The sequence below is a fragment of the Simochromis diagramma genome, unplaced genomic scaffold, assembly GCF_900408965.1.
Source record: "Simochromis diagramma unplaced genomic scaffold, fSimDia1.1 OVJJ01000228.1, whole genome shotgun sequence".
NCBI classification, from domain to species: Eukaryota; Metazoa; Chordata; class Actinopteri; order Cichliformes; family Cichlidae; genus Simochromis; species Simochromis diagramma.
In genome coordinates, this window is record NW_024386873.1 from 73,521 (window position 1) to 92,692 (window position 19,172).

Here is a 19,172-nt window from a genome sequence, read left to right on the forward strand (position 1 = left end):
AAGGTCGAAAGCTTCGTTCGGCGTGACGGTCCAAATTGATATATTGTAGGAGTGACACAGAGTGCAGGCCGTTGGTGGCAAACACGCTGACACACGGATAATGGTTAGAATGAGTCTTTGGGTTAGAGAGTCCGAGCAAGATATTCTGAACCAGAACGTAGAATCAGTACAAGAACAATGGAGAATAAAATGAGATTATCAAGGCTAGGCGGGAGGTGTTTTCCTCTTCTGCCTCTTACAGAGGAGCGAGCAGATACCGGACGAGGTCAGACGTGGACGGGGAGGGAGACAGCAGGACTGCCATATCCGTGCAGGAGCCAGAAAGCCATGATAATCTTTGTTTTTGTTTCACTATATAAAGTTATGAGGGTTATGAGGGTTATCCTTTTTGTGAACCAAATGCCAGATTTCACACAGACGTCCAGAGCTGTGGAAACTTGTAATTTCAACTGCCAACACAAATTAAATCTTTTTAACAGACAGAACTTTCTCCTGTAATTCCTTCTGAAAATATTGAACACGACAGAGGTTTGATACATTTGTTCATATTCCTAGAAATGAGAGCTGCTCCATCCAAAGTGGGATGGATGCCGTCTCTCCTAACAAGACCAAGTTTCCTCCAGAAGGTTTGCCAATTATCTATGAAGCCCACATCGTTTCTGGGACACCACTCAGACAGCCAGCAGTTTAAGGAGAACATGCGGCTAAACATGTCACTCCTGGTCTGATTGGGGAGGGGACCAGAGAAAACTACAGAGTCCCACATTGTTTTGGCAAAGTTGCACACCGATTCAATATTGATCACCTGTTGAGAGAAAAAGAAGAGAAAACAAGCACAAAAAAAAAAAAACAGAGCAACATACTAAACACAACACCATCGCATTAATCTAGCTAAGTGTAAACTGCAGTAAATACTAAATATTGAATGTTGTTGTGCAGCAAGCAGGACAGACAGCTCACAATGTGCTTTGAGGTAGCAGCCAAGAAAGGTGTAGTTTATGTCTATGAACAGTGAACACCCGTGTGCATACCTGTGTGGATCAGCGCGCTTGTATTCAAAAGGTTTCCCCATGTAATGGTCTGCAAGAGGGTGTAGGGAGCCATAGCCCCGCCCCCAGGGCATGAAGCAGGCATGGAGGAGATCCAGACATCCAGAGGCCCCAGAGTGCGAGAGCCCAAGGAGGAGCACCAGGGGGGCATCCGTGCCACCCTCCTGGGAAGAGCTGAGGAGAGCCCCAGACAAGGGGTCACCCAGTAGCCACGGAGCAGAAGCCAGAGGGGGCTGCACTGGTGTGCCCGCCAGCTGTGCCAGAATGAGCCGAGCTGCAGGCCCCACCAAGTAGCCACCGGGAGTGAGCTGGTACATACCTGAGCGCCCAGCCCTGGACACCAAGAACCACCAACGCACCGACCCCTGAGGGCATCAGCCACCAGCAGGGAGTGTGGAGAGATAGGCCTCCACACTTTGGACGGCCTGGGAGTTCCCAGAGAGGTGGAGTCTAAGACCCGACCTGACATGTAGACAGACACAAACATGCATTCCCACCCTCATGCACACATATACAAATACTCAACACTCACCCAATGTAAAGATAGACACAAATGGACACACAATCACACTCCCCAAACACACTCTATACCCCGGGTCCAGGTACCCTCACCCCCAGAGGGGGAAACGGCACCTAGACCCAGGAGATGTTACCCTTTCCCCCGGGGTGGAGGCAAGCAGACCGCCCCGACTCCGCAGCAGCAGGGAGCCCCCGCATCCCAGATCCCAATCGGATGGCCAAGACCTCCTCTGAGCCCCCCCGCCCCAATGGCCAGCAGAGAACGGGGGTGTGTGAAGACCCCATACCTCCCTACAGGCTACATTTATTAAAAGAACCATTAATGCTAAAAGAAGCATAGGCCATGTTGCTTGGTTAGAGATATTAGCTGCTATGTAAAAGTTTGTAATTAATTAAGTGCTACACAAACCCCACTGTGTGTAACAGGAAGTGGCACAATGAGATAAAGAAGTGAAACAGCAGTAATGACAGCGCACACAGAAGCCTTTAAAGAGTCCTCTTTCTGCTCATGACGAAAGTGAAACCGCTCGACTGCTGATAAATGAACCCTTGGTGTGCGGGCATGACGAAACAGAAGGACAGAAGAAAACGGAAATGGACATTTAAAAAAATATGGAAGCGTTTCACAGAAAACCAAGTTAAATGAAAACTCTGCAACGCACAACAGCACTGCTGCTGTGCACGAGCATTTAAAAGAGAAAGAAGTCCAGGTCAGGGACAGTCTCAAACTCACAGGTTCAGGTTCAGGGGAACTGACGCTGATGGCTCGATGATCCAGCGAAGGATGACACGGGTCCGCCGTCATAAATAGTGCTTTCACGGTTTTTTTAGTGCACGCTCTGAACACTTCGATGGCACACTTGTTCTTGGAGGCGACCTCAACCTTGGACTAAATGAAGAAATGGATACAGCATACAGTTCAGCAGGAACTCAGCGTAACTGGCAGTCCACAAATATAATCAAACAGTATATGAGCGACTTTGGCCTTTGCGATGCATGGCGCTCCCTTCACCCCACCAGTAAGGAATATACTTTTTTCTCGCATGTTCATCACTCCTACTCTCGTCTGGATTATTTTCTGGTCAGCAGCTCACTGCTGAGTGACATTTCAGACACTGAGATTCATCCTATAGCTGTCAGCCATCATGCTCCTGTATCTTTAACACTAATGCACAAGAATAATACTACGCCAAGTAAAAACTGGAGATTTAATACATCACTTCTTAAAGATGAAGACTTTATTAAATATTTTAAAAAAGAATGGACTTCATATTTGGACTATAATGACACTCCCGAAACATCAGCTTCTGTTCTATGGGAAGCAGGGAAAGCTGTGATGAGAGGTAAAATAATTTCTTTCTCATCACATAAAAAGAAAAAAGAAAACAAAAATATTCAGGAATTAGAAAAAACATCAAATCACTAGAAGAAGCCTACGCGTCCCACCAAGATCAGGAAACATTGAACAAAATACGCAAAACAAAACTAGAATTAAATGAGATAATTGATAAAAAAAACAAAATTCTTAGTACAAAGACTACGCCTACAAAATTATGAACATGGTAATAAATCCGGTCAATTTCTAGCAAACCAGCTAAAAATAAAGAAAGAAAAAACAACTATATGTGCTGTTCAAGATTCATCTGGGAACACAATATATGATCCGATACAAGTAAACAACATTTTCAGGGATTTCTATAAAACGTTGTATTCACCACAAATAAACCATCTAAAAAGGAAATTGATCAGTTTTTGGACAACATAACTCTTCCAAAATTATTAGACTCTCAAGCAATGGCACTGGATTCACCACTGACACCAGGTGAACTCCAGGAAGCCCTGATAAGTATGCCCAATAATAAGGCTCCAGGTCCAGACGGCTTTCCTGCAGAGTTCTACAAAGAATTCTGGACGATTCTGGCACCAGTTTTTTACACGTTGTTGGAAATCAAAGAATGAGATTTCTGACTGCAGACTGGATACATCTCGGAAGGGCTAGCTCGGAATAACATCTCTGGGCGCAAATTGGATGACATCTCAGGGAGGCACACTGCCGTGAGTTCTCAGAATCGGCTCCTTGAGCACAAGAAATGACAACATCACAGAACGCAAGTATGGCGAAGCTCGCGGCTCTCCAACGGGAGATTGAGAGACCAGTGTTGGACTGTAGAGCTGCTTTGAAATTCATATGAGCTGTTCACACTAAAGTACCTTAACCCAATTTCCCTCGGGATGAATAAAGTATTATCAATCAATCAATCAATACATCACTTCAGAGTCACAGTGCTAGCAACTGAAGATCTGTGTACATTTGACAAGCTGACAAGCTGCATACGCAGAACACAATGCACTTTAAAAAAGGGGGGAAAGCATGTTATAGTAAATAGTAACCCAAAGGAGCATGTTTTGAGGCGTGGTCCCACTCCTGAAATTCAGATACTTTATCTCCAATTAAGGAAAAAGTGTTTGATGAAATAAGGTGAATATGCTGGTGCATAGTTACTACTCACATCAAGAAAACGAGAGGTAAACTGAACCAAGGATTATTAGTAACGTTGTTGCTCTTAAAAACATTGATCTGATCTGAGGAGGTGGAAAAGTACTGGTTTTGTCTTGTATGTTTTGATGAAAGGTGCATAATGTTTTTCAATGAAGGTTTAGATAAAAAGCAGGGTCTCACGATGGTTTCACCCCAAACCTCTGCTCATAATGACCCCTTTTCACACCTTGGCTCATGTGATGCGTCACGTGACTGATAATGGATCAGCTACCCTCTTAAAGCACAGTCCCACTAGAGTTTAAATACCTAGGACTCTCCACCATTTGGTCTTAGGACTGAAGAAGCTTCTAGGATGAAATGTCCAGTCGCTTTTCTTTACTAGTTCCTTAGGTTACCAAGACCTGGATGACTGAGAACCTGCACAGATGAATCCCTCTTTAGTTTGACATTTTATAAAATCCTCTTATATGCATAGGTCAGCAGATTAAGCAGGTATTTGTCTAAGCCAATTTAAAATGGCTGAGCGGATTTGTACAGTTTAGCTTCCCTCCAGATATCCTGTTTTCAGTCTTTGTGCTAAGCTATGCTGGATCTCCAAGTGTGTAAAAGCAAGAATGGCAGATGGTTTCAGCATTATCCAGCAAGCTCATGTCCTCTGATACATTATGAGGCATCTCAGCTGGTTAGCATGAGAGGGAGAAGACACTCCTCTGAAGACACCCACTTCCGGCTTGAGTGAACACTGGCACATCTGGCTGCCGCTACTCACTCCCAGATAGCAAAATTGGTATGGCCCAGATCTGCCCACACAATGTGCTGACACATGGCCCACACACCACAAAGAATGACGGCCCTTTGGTGGGCCAGTTGCAGACACACTGGTGGTCCTGTCGTATCGATCTTTTGTGATATGACGGTGTATCACAAAAGATTGATATCAAACTGATCACTTGACCCATATTACGTTACTCGCTCTTGGAGTGAATCAACAAATGGCGAAACAACAGCTGTTTTTTAGGGAGTCTCAGCTCACACGTGTGTTTATTTCATATTTTCAGTTGTTTCCCTCCACGGCTAAACAAACTCTCTAATCCGGTTTCAGTTAAGTACTGATGAACACAACACTGGACATAAGGAGCTTCTTTCAAAGAAGAAACTCAGGTAGATGTTATTTTATATATTATGCTTTGGATGTTGTTCAGTATATTTCTCTGCAAAACAAGAGGAACTTCAATACACAGCAGTATATTCACAGATACATATATATTCATATTAAACCAGATATTTACACTTTAGGGAAAACATAAAAACATTTTTACTGTTAAACCTAAATTTAGTGTAAACTTGTTTTGTTTTAGATAAATAAACATTGAAATATCTTTTGAATTAGTTAACGTCAGAATAAAGAGAGAGAGCAGGGGCGATTTCAGCCCATTTGAATCAAAGCACCCCCAAAAAGTTCTTACTTTGACAATATTTGCTGTTTGTGGGACACACTACTAAAAATACAAAAAGCATACAGTACTTAATTGAGATGGAACATTTTAACAACAAAAGTATAGATACCCCCCCTCCCAAAATGGTTTGCTCCAGCTCTCCCCTGCTCTGGCTCTAGCGCCGTTGCTGCCAGAGGATGGTGGCTGAGACGCAGCAGAGCGGAGGTGGAAGAGCCTGGCTTAAAACAGGACGCTAGCTGCCTTTAACCTTGCGTTACTCTTTATATAGTTGGTAGGAGTCGGGCCATGTTTCTTTTTAGCTGAAAAACATGACACCAGGTAACCTGCAGTGTGGGAAACCTGTTTCCCCACGATGTTTGCTGCCCTACAATCTGTCCTGTCGCTCCCATTGAAATGTATACAGCCTATTTAAAATCTAAAACTTAACATTATCTGTAGCCTGCTGTTGTTACCACTGTCCTGTTTGAAAAGGAATGAGAGAAACTGCTTATTTTGTCATATGTGCCGATATTAAACCCCGGAGCCACATTCAGGTAAAAGTGTAAAATCAAATGATCTGTCAATAAAGGATAATGTTGGATCAGTGTTTCAATATTTATATCTTTTATTAGATGTACATGTGGTTTGGTTATTTGCCTTTTGGTTGAAAGTACACTGAGAGAGGACTTTATTTATTAGTGATCTTAATAGTATTTTTTTTATCTAATTGAATCCAATCTATTTGTGTATGATTGTCAGTCCAAAGAGGGAGAGAGGAAAGAGGGAACGTGAGGAGAAAGTACAAGGTCAGGAAGAACCAGGTAAGGACGCAGACAGGGAGCAGTGACAGGCAGAAACTGTTAAACTGCTTGAGAGAGTTGATCACCAACAAGTGATAGACAGATTTGCCAACCTCAAGGTGAGGCCACATAGGTTAAAATAAAAGGAAAAGTCTATAGAGCCATAGTAGCAATAAGATCTTTTTTTGGTACGTTGTACCACAGGCAAAGTTGCCTCCATTTTTATAATTTTTTTAATCAATATTTTGTACATTTCAAGGACTCTGTTTTTGGAGTGTATTTTTATATATTTTAAAATGGTAACTGGCCTGTATCTGTATAGCGCTTTACACAACCAGTCATCCACCCATTCACACACACATTCACACACTGGTGATGGACACTGGCGTCACCGGGCCCTCTGACCACCACATTCACAAATGTGAATCTCTGTCCAAAAAATCCACTCAGTTTACTTCTTACTCACTATGAGCATCATTCATTACTCTCCCCAGTAATTAAGGTTAAGATATGTACCAACATAAGCATCAATAACAGTAAATAATAAATATTGAATGTTTCTGAGCAGCACACAGGACTGATACTACACGGTATGCTTAGGTGCACACAGGTGTGCGTGAGCACGGTACTATTCAAAAGGTTTCTCCACGTAAGTGTGTAATAGTAGGTGTGGGGAGCCCCGCCCCCGAGGTTAGAAGCAGGTATGGAGGAGATCCAGGGCCCAGGCATCTAGAGGCCCCTAAGAGACGAGAGCCCAAAGAGGACCACCCGAGGTCCCCATGATTTCCACAACATGTATTTTTTCATGTAGTAACTTTATGTGTGTGGGCTGCAGCGCCTCACTGTGGAACGATGAAAGAACTGCAGTTACTGTTTCACAGCACTGTAGAAGTCGACTGTATTTTAACGTCAGTTATTCAGCCTTTTATCTGAGTGACAAAAAGAAAGTTAAATGATCCCATCTGACTGTTTTCAAAGAGCAATAACACCGACGATGAACAAAGTACTTCATCAGCACCACTAATGTTTCTGGTGCTTGCTCTCATTTCAAATGTCAGTTTCTTTGTTGCAGATGTTTGTTGGATGAAATCAGCTCAGATCTCCTGCGCTGCTCTGGCTGAGTGTGAACCACTGTCTCTGTTAACAGCTTTCACACAGGGAGTGGGTCCTCCCCTCACGACCTCTGACCCGGCTGGTGTTTACATCAAAGACACACATTTGTGTGTCTGTGTGCTGCAGTCGGGGACATTTGAAATACATTTGATATACTATAAAATTCTATAGATCACTTTTATCTACATTTTTATACATAAATTTGGCTTCACTGAACAGGTTTGAAAGGTCTGTTGAGGGTTTTAGGTTTTCAGTGACCAACACCAATATGGGTGGGGGTGGGTGGTGTGGGTGGTGTCATCAGATAAGCAGTTGCCTCATGTCAAGTTTCTTTTTTAGGTTGGTGAAGAGAAAATCTGTATTTACTCTCACACACACGCACACGTTTTTGTCCTTTGCGAGGACGTTACACTGACTTTTGACTGACATCTTGAAGACCCTGAAACACTTGAGTACCCATTAACCAGCGCTGATGTCACCGCCTGCAGCTGTGACGGTTCATCGTGCGGCGCCCTGCAGTTCCAGTCAGAGGAGGGTCAGAGGGAGGACCCGAGCTGGAAGCCGTCACATGGGCACAGTTAGAGTTAAGTTTCACTTCTGTGCTGCAGAAGAAGGACGATGGAGGGTCTGAGGGGTCTGCTGGTTCTGGTTCTGGTGCTGCTCTCTGTGCCGCGTTCAGGTGAGTCCAGACGTGGAGCTTTCCCTTTAAACCTGCTCAGCAGATGTGAGTCTGCGTCACTCTGTGATGCTTTTGTATCATTTTAACTGACAGTGAATCATATTTGACAACATGGAGGTGATAATGGTAATAATATTAATACATTTTATTTAGAAGCGCCTTTAAAGATCCTCAAGGTTTCCTCACATTAGTGTAACAAAATAAAAACAACTATGGGATCACGATGAAGGGTATGAAATTCTAGATGGTTTTAAGATGTGATTTAAAATTTATTGAGAGAGCTGGTGGTCTGGAGATCTGGTGGAGGTGCATCCAAAGTATGGGCTCTGAGTTTCGTGGTAGTCAGGCGAGCAGGTGGAGCAGACAGAAGGGAAGCTGAAGAAGAGCGGAGCGTACGATGGAGTGAGTATGTATGAAGATCAGGTAAATATGGAGGAACGAGGTTATGAAGCGCTTTGAAAGTGAGAAGCAGGATCTTGAAATTGACACGGAGGTGAACTGGAAGCCAGTGGAGCTGTTTAAGAACAGCTGTTATATGTTCAGTGGATCTAGTTCTGGAAATAATACGAGCAGCTGTGTTTTGAACCAACTGCAGTTTATGGAGGGATTTATGAGGCAGAGCACAGAGAAGAGAATTACAGTAATCTAAACGAGATGTGACGAGCATGGCGGTACTGTTTGAGGTGAGTGAGGGACTAAGGCGGTTAATATTAGTGATATTATTTATCTGCGCTGTGAAGGACAGAGGGCTGTCAAGGATGACACCAAGACTCTTAACCTGCACCATCACCTCACAGTAACGGGGTCCTGGGTTCATGTGCACGGGTCCTCCAAACACCTGCAGGTTAAGTGATGATTCGGATTTAGGCGTCTACCTGGGAACTGGATAAACTGGATAGACTCCCAATCCTGTGGTACCAAAGCAGATGATGGACGAGCTACATGCACTCACGTACTGTGGCACATCATGAGTTCCACTTTGTTATAGTCTGTGTGAACGTGGTTAATACAGACAGTAACGATATCATAGATCAGTATCGTCCCTTCTGTGTTAACGCGACTGTTGCTTACGCCTTCGTTACGTGTCAGCCAGTGCAGCGTAACCCCCCCCCCCCCCACACACACACACACACACACACTGTGGACGCAGCTCCTCCACAGAAGGTAGAAAAAAATGAAACTGTCAGACCTGAACTCTGCCCCCTCACAAAGATTTGTGCTGCAAACAGACATGAATGACGAGTAAAGACATTAAAGTGAGCAGCACGTGAATCGCACAACGCTGTGAGGTGCTCGTAGTGAAGCTGCGGGACTAAAAACCTGAAAGCCGTAATAACAGAATCATGTTCTTAACATTGTGTTTTATACCTTTAATCCCACATTTTTATTTTATCATAAAAACTTGAAACAATCACGACCGTGAAGCCCGTGTTCATTCACAGCAGAGTCATGGTAAAAGTTGGTGTGAAGTATTTCAGTGTTGTACTACAACACACGTGTGACGTTTGTTCCAGCCTGGCCACAGGACGTTTTCCTGGGTCTGGAAGCTGTCGAGAGGGCTTCTTGGATCTGCTGAAAACAGAACAGGCCTGAGATGGTTTTAAGTGAAATAAACAGAAAAAACATTCAACTTTCACCAAAAACGGCCTTCAGTGCTCAGTGACTGCTCTTACTGCTTCACACTTCTACTGAATCAAGTTTTTAAGTGCAGGACTTTACTCTGTAGTGAAGTACTTTTACTCCACTACAGAGTAAAAGTACTTTAAGTGGAAGTACTTCACAAAAGGACCACAGCGGCTTGTAGCGTGACAGGTTCGGGTGTTTTCTGTGGAAAACACTCAAAGTGTAGAGTTGTTGGTTCAGGAGATCAGATCTAAATCTGTAAATAATCAACCTGAACAAACACACACACACGCACACACACACACTGTGTTTTAATTGTCACTTTGTCAGATTTTCATTCAGCAACAATCCTCCAGGTTAGCAGTTAGACGGACATCAATGACTCTGACTGTGAGACGAACATTAAACCGTCTTTGTGCTTCGTTTGCTTCTGTTTTTGGAAGTGAGCCTGAAAATTGTGCAACTTTCACTAGAAGCAAAAACAAACTTTCCCCTATGTCGACATCCCCCCCCCAAACACACACACACAAAGACAAACAAAGACTGATTAATCAAATAAAGCATGAAATGAAGCAGACGGCTCGAGCGGAGATGCTGCCTGCACGTGTGCACAGCAGCATGTGCAGCAGTCTCCCAGGCTTTCCTTACTAATGTTGTCTAACATTGCACTCTTCTACATCACAGGTTGGTTATTAGGAGAAAATGTATCTGATGATAAACACTGATGCTGGATTGTTTTTTTTTTGTTATTATTATTAGTCCTTTATTTATCCAGGTAAAAGTCTCATTTCCATGAGAGCATGTACCACATAAGTATATAACATTTAAAACAAATACAGTATCCCGTACAAACATGTGAGAAATATACAATAACAGATCAGTTAATTAATCAGATTATAACTGATCTCAGAGCAGTGAAAGCAGAGCAGAAGTTAATCACGTATGTTTAAAAGATCAGAAAAAGCTGCTCAGCTTGACCAGCTGCAGACACCGTTTACACCAGCACGCCAGTGAAATCATCAACCAGTCAAGCAAAGTCGTGCCTGTTTCCAACTGACGCCACAAGAGGGCAGTAAGCTAAAGGATGGCTGCAAACAGGCAGTGAGAGAAGCTTTAAGGGCCTGAGGTCACGTTCACTTTGGCAGGGTGTGATCACAAGCACTGCTTGCATTGCTTTCAATCTCCCTTAACCTTGATTCCAAAATGAAGCCAAAAATGTGATCTGAATAAATCACAAAACCCTTTGTTGAAGGTTTGAGGACAAAATGTCCCCGTAAACCATAAAGACCATCCATCCATCCATCTTCATCCGCTTTATCCGAGGCCGGGTCGCGGGGCAGCAGCCTAAGCAAAGAGGCCCAGACCTCCCTCTCCCCAGCCACCTCCTCCAGCTTATCAGGGGAACACCAAGGCGTTCCCAGGCCAGCCGAGAGATATAATCTCTCCAGTGTGTCCTGGGTCTGCCCCGGGGCCTCCTCCCGGTGGGACATGCCCGGAACACCTCACCCAGGAGGCGCCCAGGAGGCATCCTTGTCAGATGCCCGAACCACCTCAGCTGGCTCCTTTCGATGTGGAGCAGCAGCGGCTCTACTCTGAGCCCCTCCCAGATGGCCGAACTTCTCACCCTATCTCTAAGGGAGAGGCCAGCCAGCCTTCGGAGGAAGCTCATTTCTGCCGCTTGTATCCGCGATCTTGTTCTTTCGGTCACTACCTACAGCTCGTGGCCATAGGTGAGGGTAGGGACGTAGATCGACCGGTAAATTGAGAGCTTCGCTCTTACACTCAGCTCCCTCTTCACCACGACGGACCGGTGCAGCGTCCGCATTACTGCAGCTGCAGCCCCAATCCGTCTGTCGATCTCCGGCTCCCTTCTCCCATCACTCGCGAACAAGACCCCGAGATACTTGAACTCCTCCACTTGGGGCAGGAACTCATCCCCGACCCAGAGTGGGCACTCCACCCTTTTCCGGCTGAGAACCATGGCCTCAGATTTGGAGGTGCTGATCCTCATTCCCGCTGCTTCACACTCGGCTGCGAACCGTTCCAGTGCGAGCTGGAGGCCTTCACCCGATGAAGCCAACAGAACCACATCATCCGCAAAAAGCAGAGATGAGATTCTGAGGCCACCAAAGCGAAAGCCCTCCGCGACTTGGCTGCGCCTAGAAATCCTGTCCATAAAAATTATGAACAGAACCGGTGACAAAGGGCAGCTACAAAGGTAGCGATTCATGGAGAGGAATCGCTACCGTATCGTCGTGGAGGGGTTTGTGTGTCCCTGGGATTCCAGGGGCTATGTTGTCTGGGGGCTTTTGCCCCGTGGTAGGGTCTCCCATGGCAAATTGGTCCTGGGTGAGGGACCAGACAAAGAGCGATTCAGAAGACCCTTATGAAAATACCATCGAGGGAACAGTTTACCCTGCCCGGGATAGGGTTACCGGGGCCCCGCCCTGGAGCCAGGCCCGGGGAGGGTGCCCGAGGGCGAGCGTCTGGTGGCCGGGCCTTAGTCCATGGGGCCCGGCCGGGCACAGCCCGAAGAGGAGACATGCGCCCATCCTCCCGCAGGCCCACCACCCGCAGGAGGCACCATAGGGGTCGGGTGCATTGTGTGCCAGGTGGCGGCCAGGAGCGGAGGCCCTGGCGGACTGACCCCCGGCTGCCAAGACTGGCAATAGGGACATGGAATGTCACCTCTCTGGTGGGGAAGGAGCCTGAGTTAGTGCGTGAGGTTGAGAGGTACCGGCTAGATATAGTCAGGCTCACCTCTATGCATGGCTTGGGCTCTGGAACCAGTCTCCTGGAGAGGGGCTGGACTCTGTGTCAGTCTGGAGTTGCCCCTGGTGAGAGGCGGCGGGCTGGGGTGGGTATTCTAATATCCCCTCGGCTTGCTGCCGGTACGTTGGGGTTCTTCCCGGTGGATGAGAGGGTTTGTTCCCTGCGCCTTAGGGTCGGGGAACGGGTCCTGACTGTCATCTGCGCTTATGCGCCGGGTGGCAGTTCAGAGTACCCAGCCTTCTTAGAGTCCCTGGGGGTGGGGGTGCTGGAAGGTGCTCCACCTGGAGACTCTGTTGTCCTGCTGGGAGACTTCAATGCTCACGTGGGTAACGACAGCGAGACCTGGAGGGGCGTGATTGGGAGGAACGGCCTCCCTGATCTGAACCCGAGCGGTGTTTTGTTATTGGACTTTTGTGCAAATCACAGTTTGGCCATAATGAACACCCTGTTCGAACATAAGAGTGTCCATGAGTGCATGTGGCACCAGGACGCTCTAGGCCGTAGGTCGATGATCGATTTTGTAATCGTATCAGCAGACCTGCGACCATATGTTCTGGACACTCGGGTAAAGAGAGGGGCTGAGCTGTCAACTGATCACCACCTGGTGGTGAGTTGGATCAGGTGGCGGGGGAGGACGCTGGACAGACCTGGTGCACCTAAACGCGTAGTGAGGGTGTGCTGGGAACGTCTAGCAGAGGCCCCAGTCCGCAAGATCCAAATATAACTGAGTCTGAGTGACTCTTATAAGACGTAATGCTAGTGTTGGACTGTTATGTGTTCTGAATGGACACAAAGTTTCTCCTGTTTTCTCTGATTCGTGGTTGATTTTAAAATATTTCAAATATATATTTTCTACACAATAATAATGGAGCATGAGGCAAAAATGGTCTCATAAAGATGGCTAAGAACTCAAAGGTGTGTCCGTCGTTCATCTTTCCTGTCACCCTTGTGTGTGTGTGATTCTGCAGACTGTGTGAGGTGTTTCGCACGCTTCGACCTGAACACAGGTGAGTGTAATGAGGAGATCGGTGAGGTGGACGAAGACGACTGCTGTCAGAACCCAAACTATGGTTACATGGAAACAGACGGACAGTGTGAGTCCTGTGGGTGAGTACACACACACACACACACAGTAAAAACTGCTGATAACTGCTCCTCCACCAACACTGTGTTGTGTGTCTGTTGTGTTTTCAGTCTCCTCAAGTGGTCTTCTTGGTCATCATGGTCACTGTGCAACGTGCTGTGTGGGCAGGGAGTGAGGCAGAGAAGCAGGAAGTGTTTCGGTATCGACCAGTCAGAGTGCGAGAATGCTCCACTTTCTGAAAAACTGCAGACTGAACCCTGCAATGGCGTCTGCTGCGACGGTACACACAGAAACACACAGAAAAGTACACGTTGTGTTTGAATGTGCTAATTACCTGTGTGTGTGTGTGTGTGTGTGTGTGTGTGTGTGTGTGTGTGTGTGTGTGTGTGTGTGTGTAGATAAGGGGTGGAGCTCGTGGCTCGGCTGGTCTCCATGCTCAGTCACCTGTGGAGGCGTCGGAGTCAGGAAGCGAAAGCGAGAATGCTCCAGTCCTCCTCAGTGTCGCATGGCTTGCAGCGGTCCTTCAGAGGAAACAGAGAGATGTGCAGCTGAAAACACCTGTCCAGGTAACATTGATGTCATTCATGCTCTCAGGGTTCACAGGCTTATTTGTGTTGGGTTTTGGGGGGACAGGTGTGTTTCTGATAAAGGTCACAGGTAAGTGGTGTGTGTTACTTTTAAAGCGGTTCAGTAAAGTCTTTCCGATACTTAGTTCCCACCTGTCACCTGTCTCTCTGTCTCACCTGTGCGTTTCAGTCCACGGTGGTTGGTCCAGCTGGTTTGGCTGGTCTCATTGTTCTGCTACGTGCATCGCTAAATCAGATGGCGATGTCATCGTTCCCTCCAGGGTGCGACATCGCTCCTGCTCTAACCCCATCCCATCAGACAATACATCGCCACCTGGCAACAGTTGCCCTGGAGATGCGTTACAGGTGCAGCACTGTAGCGAGCTTCCCAACTGTGCAGGTGAGAGAGGAACCAACTCATGATGTGATCCAAAAAAGGTCAAAATTATCAAATTATCTGAGCTCTTATTGGCTGTCTCTGCAGAGGACGGCAGCTGGGGCGCGTGGTCTCCATTCAGGCCATGCTCAGTCTCCTGTGGGGAGGGGCTTCAGCTGTCAGAAAGGAAATGTGATAGCCCCGCCCCTCGATATGGAGGCAAAGTCTGCGAAGGGCCGAGCACTCGGAGCAAGATTTGTGAGAGTCCATGTCCAGGTAACACACACACTGACAAACACCTGGAGCCTTGGACTGCAACACACTCAGTGACGTTACTGCTGAAAGTCTCCCTGCTGCGTCTCGTCCACGCTTCCTGGACGTCTGAGCAGGATCCCTGTTTGCTGATGTTGTGGTGCTGTGGTTTAATGCTCCTTATCGATCTTTTAAAACACAAAAGCTGACGCTGTGTAAAATGTAAATAACAACAGAAGGATTTACAAAAATCATTAACACACATTTTACTCACAACAGAAAACATTCAAAATTAGGTCATATTTTCTTTTTATTAAAGTTATTTTATTAAAGTTTTACTCCGCATGCCGCCTCTCCTGGAGTTTGTACGCATGTCAGGTGACATGACACAGTTAGTGTTAGCGGGATCTCTGCGTCTCTAACAGTTGACGGGTTCTGGTCTGGTTGGTCGAGTTGGGGCGAGTGTTCAGGTTCCTGCATCCCGCAAGGCAGAGCCATTAGAAGGACTCGCCAGCGCGCCTGTTCTAACCCCGCCCCTTCATCCAACCCACCTGGTCAAAATTGTCAAGGTGACAGGCACCAGACAGAGAGCTGCAACCACCTGCCCTTCTGCCCAGGTACACCTGTGTGTTTCCCTACCTGTACAAGTCCTTTATGACTCCCCAGTAAATAAAAGGAGTCAGTAGCGCCCCCTGGAGTCAACACAAAGACAATAACTGGTTTTCGCAACTTTTTAAAAAAAAAAATCTCTCCATCAGTGAATGGAAGTTGGGGGTCATGGTCGCCCTTCAGTTCCTGTCCTGTTACCTGCGGGCTGGGACTTCAGGTATCAGCCAGGAGATGTGACAGCCCCTCCCCTCAACATGGTGGTAGCCCATGTCTGGGAGAAGCACGTCAAACAAAGATCTGCTCAACCAGACTCCACTGTCCAGGTTTGGTACCTCAGCGCAGGTGAAAGGAAAAGACTGCGGCACAAGCTTCTGATTCATGTCCAACTTGTGTGTTTTCAGTGGACGGCGTGTGGTCCGAGTGGTCCGAGTGGAGTGACTGTAAGTACCCGGGCGGGCGAGACATCCGCTGTAGGAAGACTTACGGCAGCCATTCACGAGTGCGCGAGTGTCTCCATCGGGCTCATAACGGGTCCATCTGCGAAGGCGACAACCTGACTGAGAGACGAGTGTGCTACCACATCAAAGGCTGCAACAGTGAGTCTGTCCTCAACTTTCAACACATTGTGTTGACTTTCTAAAGAAAGGCTGAATGAGCTACACCTCGTGTTTGGAAAGGCGAACAGAACCTGTTAGAGTAACATGGGAGACCGGTGTGGCCTCACTGCTGGAGCCTCTGCTGGCCAGTAGAGGAACTGCAGGTCCTGGTGGCTCACCGGCTTCGTTCTCAGGAGTTTTTGGAGGTTGCTGCTTTCTCATCACATTTTTGTGTTACAGTGAACGGCCGCTGGGAGGCCTGGACACCGTGGAGTCTCTGTGATCCACCCTGTGGCGAAAACTCGGTCCGGTCCAGGAAGAGAATCTGCAAACCTGATTACACCGGCTACAAGTCAGTTTACAGACTGGAAAACAAAGACACAGCAAACCAAATCAAATCCGTCGTACAGTTAAAAATCCAGTCGGGAGCTAAGATTTTAACATCACAGTGAGAACCTTAAGGTCTGAAGCCTTGTTTCATAGTCGCAGCCACAGTTTAACCACCTGTGAGCTCCAGGGCATCTTGGATGTTAGGTAATAGATGCTACCTGGGCTAATATCACCTGTGCACAGGCCGTTGTTAACGCAGATTTAAAAAAAAAGAGCAATAACAAAAAGCTAAAGCGTCACGGATGGTAGCTGGCTGTGGTTGAAGTACACGTGAGCTGGTCAGACTAACTCACTTTCACCGCTTCAGTGTTCACTCGGCTCTGTTAAAAACAGGTGAGGGCAGAAGAAGCAGATTTACACACTTTGGTCATCTTTTGATTCCAACCGCGGTTCGACTTCACTGTGTGAAGGAAAAACATGAGATCCAAACCCAAACAATGTTCACGGCAGAACACAAAACTTACCAAATATCAAAACGGAGACATTTTAAAATTTCATGACAAATATTAATGTCAGCAAAATATCCCAGAAAAAAGTTTCTGCAAAAAACTGAATGTCTCGTCTGCAGTACATTTCTGCAAACTCCGCTAATCTGGAGGAATAACCTATGATCTGCAGGCCGTCAGGCAGCAGCGCATTAAAAATAGGATGATTCGAACATTTGACATGTTTTCTGCACGTTACTGTGAATAAAATACAGGTTTACCCCTGCAGCCCTGTTCTCCGGCTTATCCGGGTTCAGGTCGTCAGTTGCTTTGAAAGTGAAATAAATCCAAGTACGACGGTTTTTAAGTGAAACTAGTGTCAAACTGCAGACGCCGTTCTGCGAATACTACAACGTGTGTTTGTGTGTTTGCAGCCTTTTCCCTCCTCGTTCGTCGGAGAAAGCTTCATTTTATGGGACACCAAAAGTCAACTGCGGCCCGTTGCCCGACGGCGAGCAGCAGGACCAGAGAGAGTCCTGCATCAACATCCCCGCCTGTGCCTAACCTCGTACATTACCAACAGTCCAGACGTCTGACTGCAGGCGGAGCTTGTGCTGCTGTTATTAGAATGATATCGTAGATTACATTTGACCTGTGAAGTCAAAACTTCAGCGGCGTGTTTGTAATGATGAGTTATTGTAATGGTTTCCAGCCTGGGGCCCAGGTGGCTGATGGGAGCAAAGACGCACACATCCAGCCACACAAATCTAACTTTTGTTGTGAAATGTTGGCTCGTTCTACCTGTGCTGAAAGTTTTGGTTCATTAAATGATTTCAAGTCTATTTTGGTCATTTTGAGTCATGACGGAGGATCGAATCCTCTGATGAGCTGCAAATGGATCCAGCTCATTGATACTGTAACCACGACAACAGAGAAGGGCACTTTCACCACAGCAGACTCGAAAACACCAATAACTGCACAATCACTGATGGCAACACAGATTAATTTACTCAAACTGTTGATTCTGTTCATCTGGTGACTCCTTCAGTCTCAGCTGACTGCAGGTTTCCAACCTTATAAGCAGTAGTGACTGAAACCCGCCCACTGAATGAAGCTGGGAGGTCCGTTTATGATCAATATCCAAATTGTCATCACCTCTGATCATTTTGGGATTTCCTTACCTGGATGCCTGAGCATGCATCAGCACATCAATTCACTTTGTTTGCATCAAGGTAATAATAGGTAAGACCTGGGGGGAGGAAGCAAACACTGAAGCTGGTTCAGAGGAAGAGTCGAATGAACAGCAGCTGTTGGTGAAGCTGCTCTGCTTCTCAGATCTGTGCGAAGCAGCGCCGTCAGCCTGGAGCTGAAACACAGCTGGAAGTTCTCGCTGTAATCTCGGACTTCTTTGTGCAGGAGGAGCGTTTTCAGGGCCGGACGAAGGTCCTTTAAAAAAAATGCTTTTATAAATCCATCAGCTCTCTGCCAGAGCTTGTGTTTTCTCTCATCCTCCCTCTCTGAGCCCGTTTCTGTTAAAAGGAAGTTTTTCCTTCCTACTTTCACTGAGTGCTGCAATCATCCGACCGCTCGGTCTCCTAACACTGTATCATCTCTCAGTTCTATATAAAGCACCTCGAGGGGCTGTTATGAATTAATAAAACACCGAACACACACATGTACTTTTACTTCTGTCACTTGCACAGACTTTTTACTGTGCAAAAGTCTTGAGCCTCCCTCACTTTTTCATATTTTGCAGTGATTTTGTGAACCGTGTTCATGAAATACAGAATATCAGTGAGGAACAGTTTGAATCACACGAACGAGCTGGTGTGAGCACAGTCTCAACTCCGCTTTCTCATAGCTCATCAGTTTATCAAAGAACAGCACTGACGTGCAGCTGAAACCATGACCGCGCCTCCACCATGCGTCACAGACGGCTGCAGACTCACTGTTGGACCTCCTCGGAGCCTCATGATGCTTGAAAGGTTCAAAGGTCAGAGTTCAGCGTAACAAAAAGATTGGTCTGAAAACAGTCAGGGCCAAGGACTGGACTGAAAGCCTTCAGAAGCTAAAGAAGTATTGGTCAACTTAAACAATCACTGAGTCGGCTCTTTGCAAACAGAAAGACATGAGGTGAGGCTCAAGACTTTTGCACAGCAGACTCTGGTTTTCAGGATTGCCTTTGGAATTAATAACAACAATAATAATAATAACAATAATAATGATGGATTGGATTTATAAAGCGCTTTACAATGCCACTATTCATTCACACACTGGTGGAGGCAGCTACAGCTGCAGCCACAGCTGCCCTGGAGCAGACTGACAGAAGCCAGGCTGCCATATCGCGCCATCGGCCCCTCTGGTGCCATCACCAGAGGGGCCG

The 19,172-nt window shown here is 46.5% G+C and overlaps 1 protein-coding gene across 1 annotated transcript; it reads left to right on the forward strand.

Moving 5' to 3' along the window:
* The first annotated feature begins 7,963 nt into the window (after nt 1-7,963).
* Nucleotides 7,964-17,631, forward strand: LOC120733493 (properdin-like). Its single transcript, XM_040031740.1, has 11 exons — nt 7,964-8,096; nt 13,460-13,598; nt 13,686-13,855; nt 13,974-14,141; nt 14,332-14,541; nt 14,626-14,793; nt 15,195-15,386; nt 15,528-15,701; nt 15,780-15,974; nt 16,215-16,326; nt 17,224-17,631. Exons 1-11 carry the CDS (start codon nt 8,036-8,038, stop codon nt 17,351-17,353), a joined length of 1,719 nt encoding a protein of 572 aa, XP_039887674.1. The 5' UTR covers nt 7,964-8,035; the 3' UTR covers nt 17,354-17,631.
* The last annotated feature ends 1,541 nt before the right edge of the window (nt 17,632-19,172 follow it).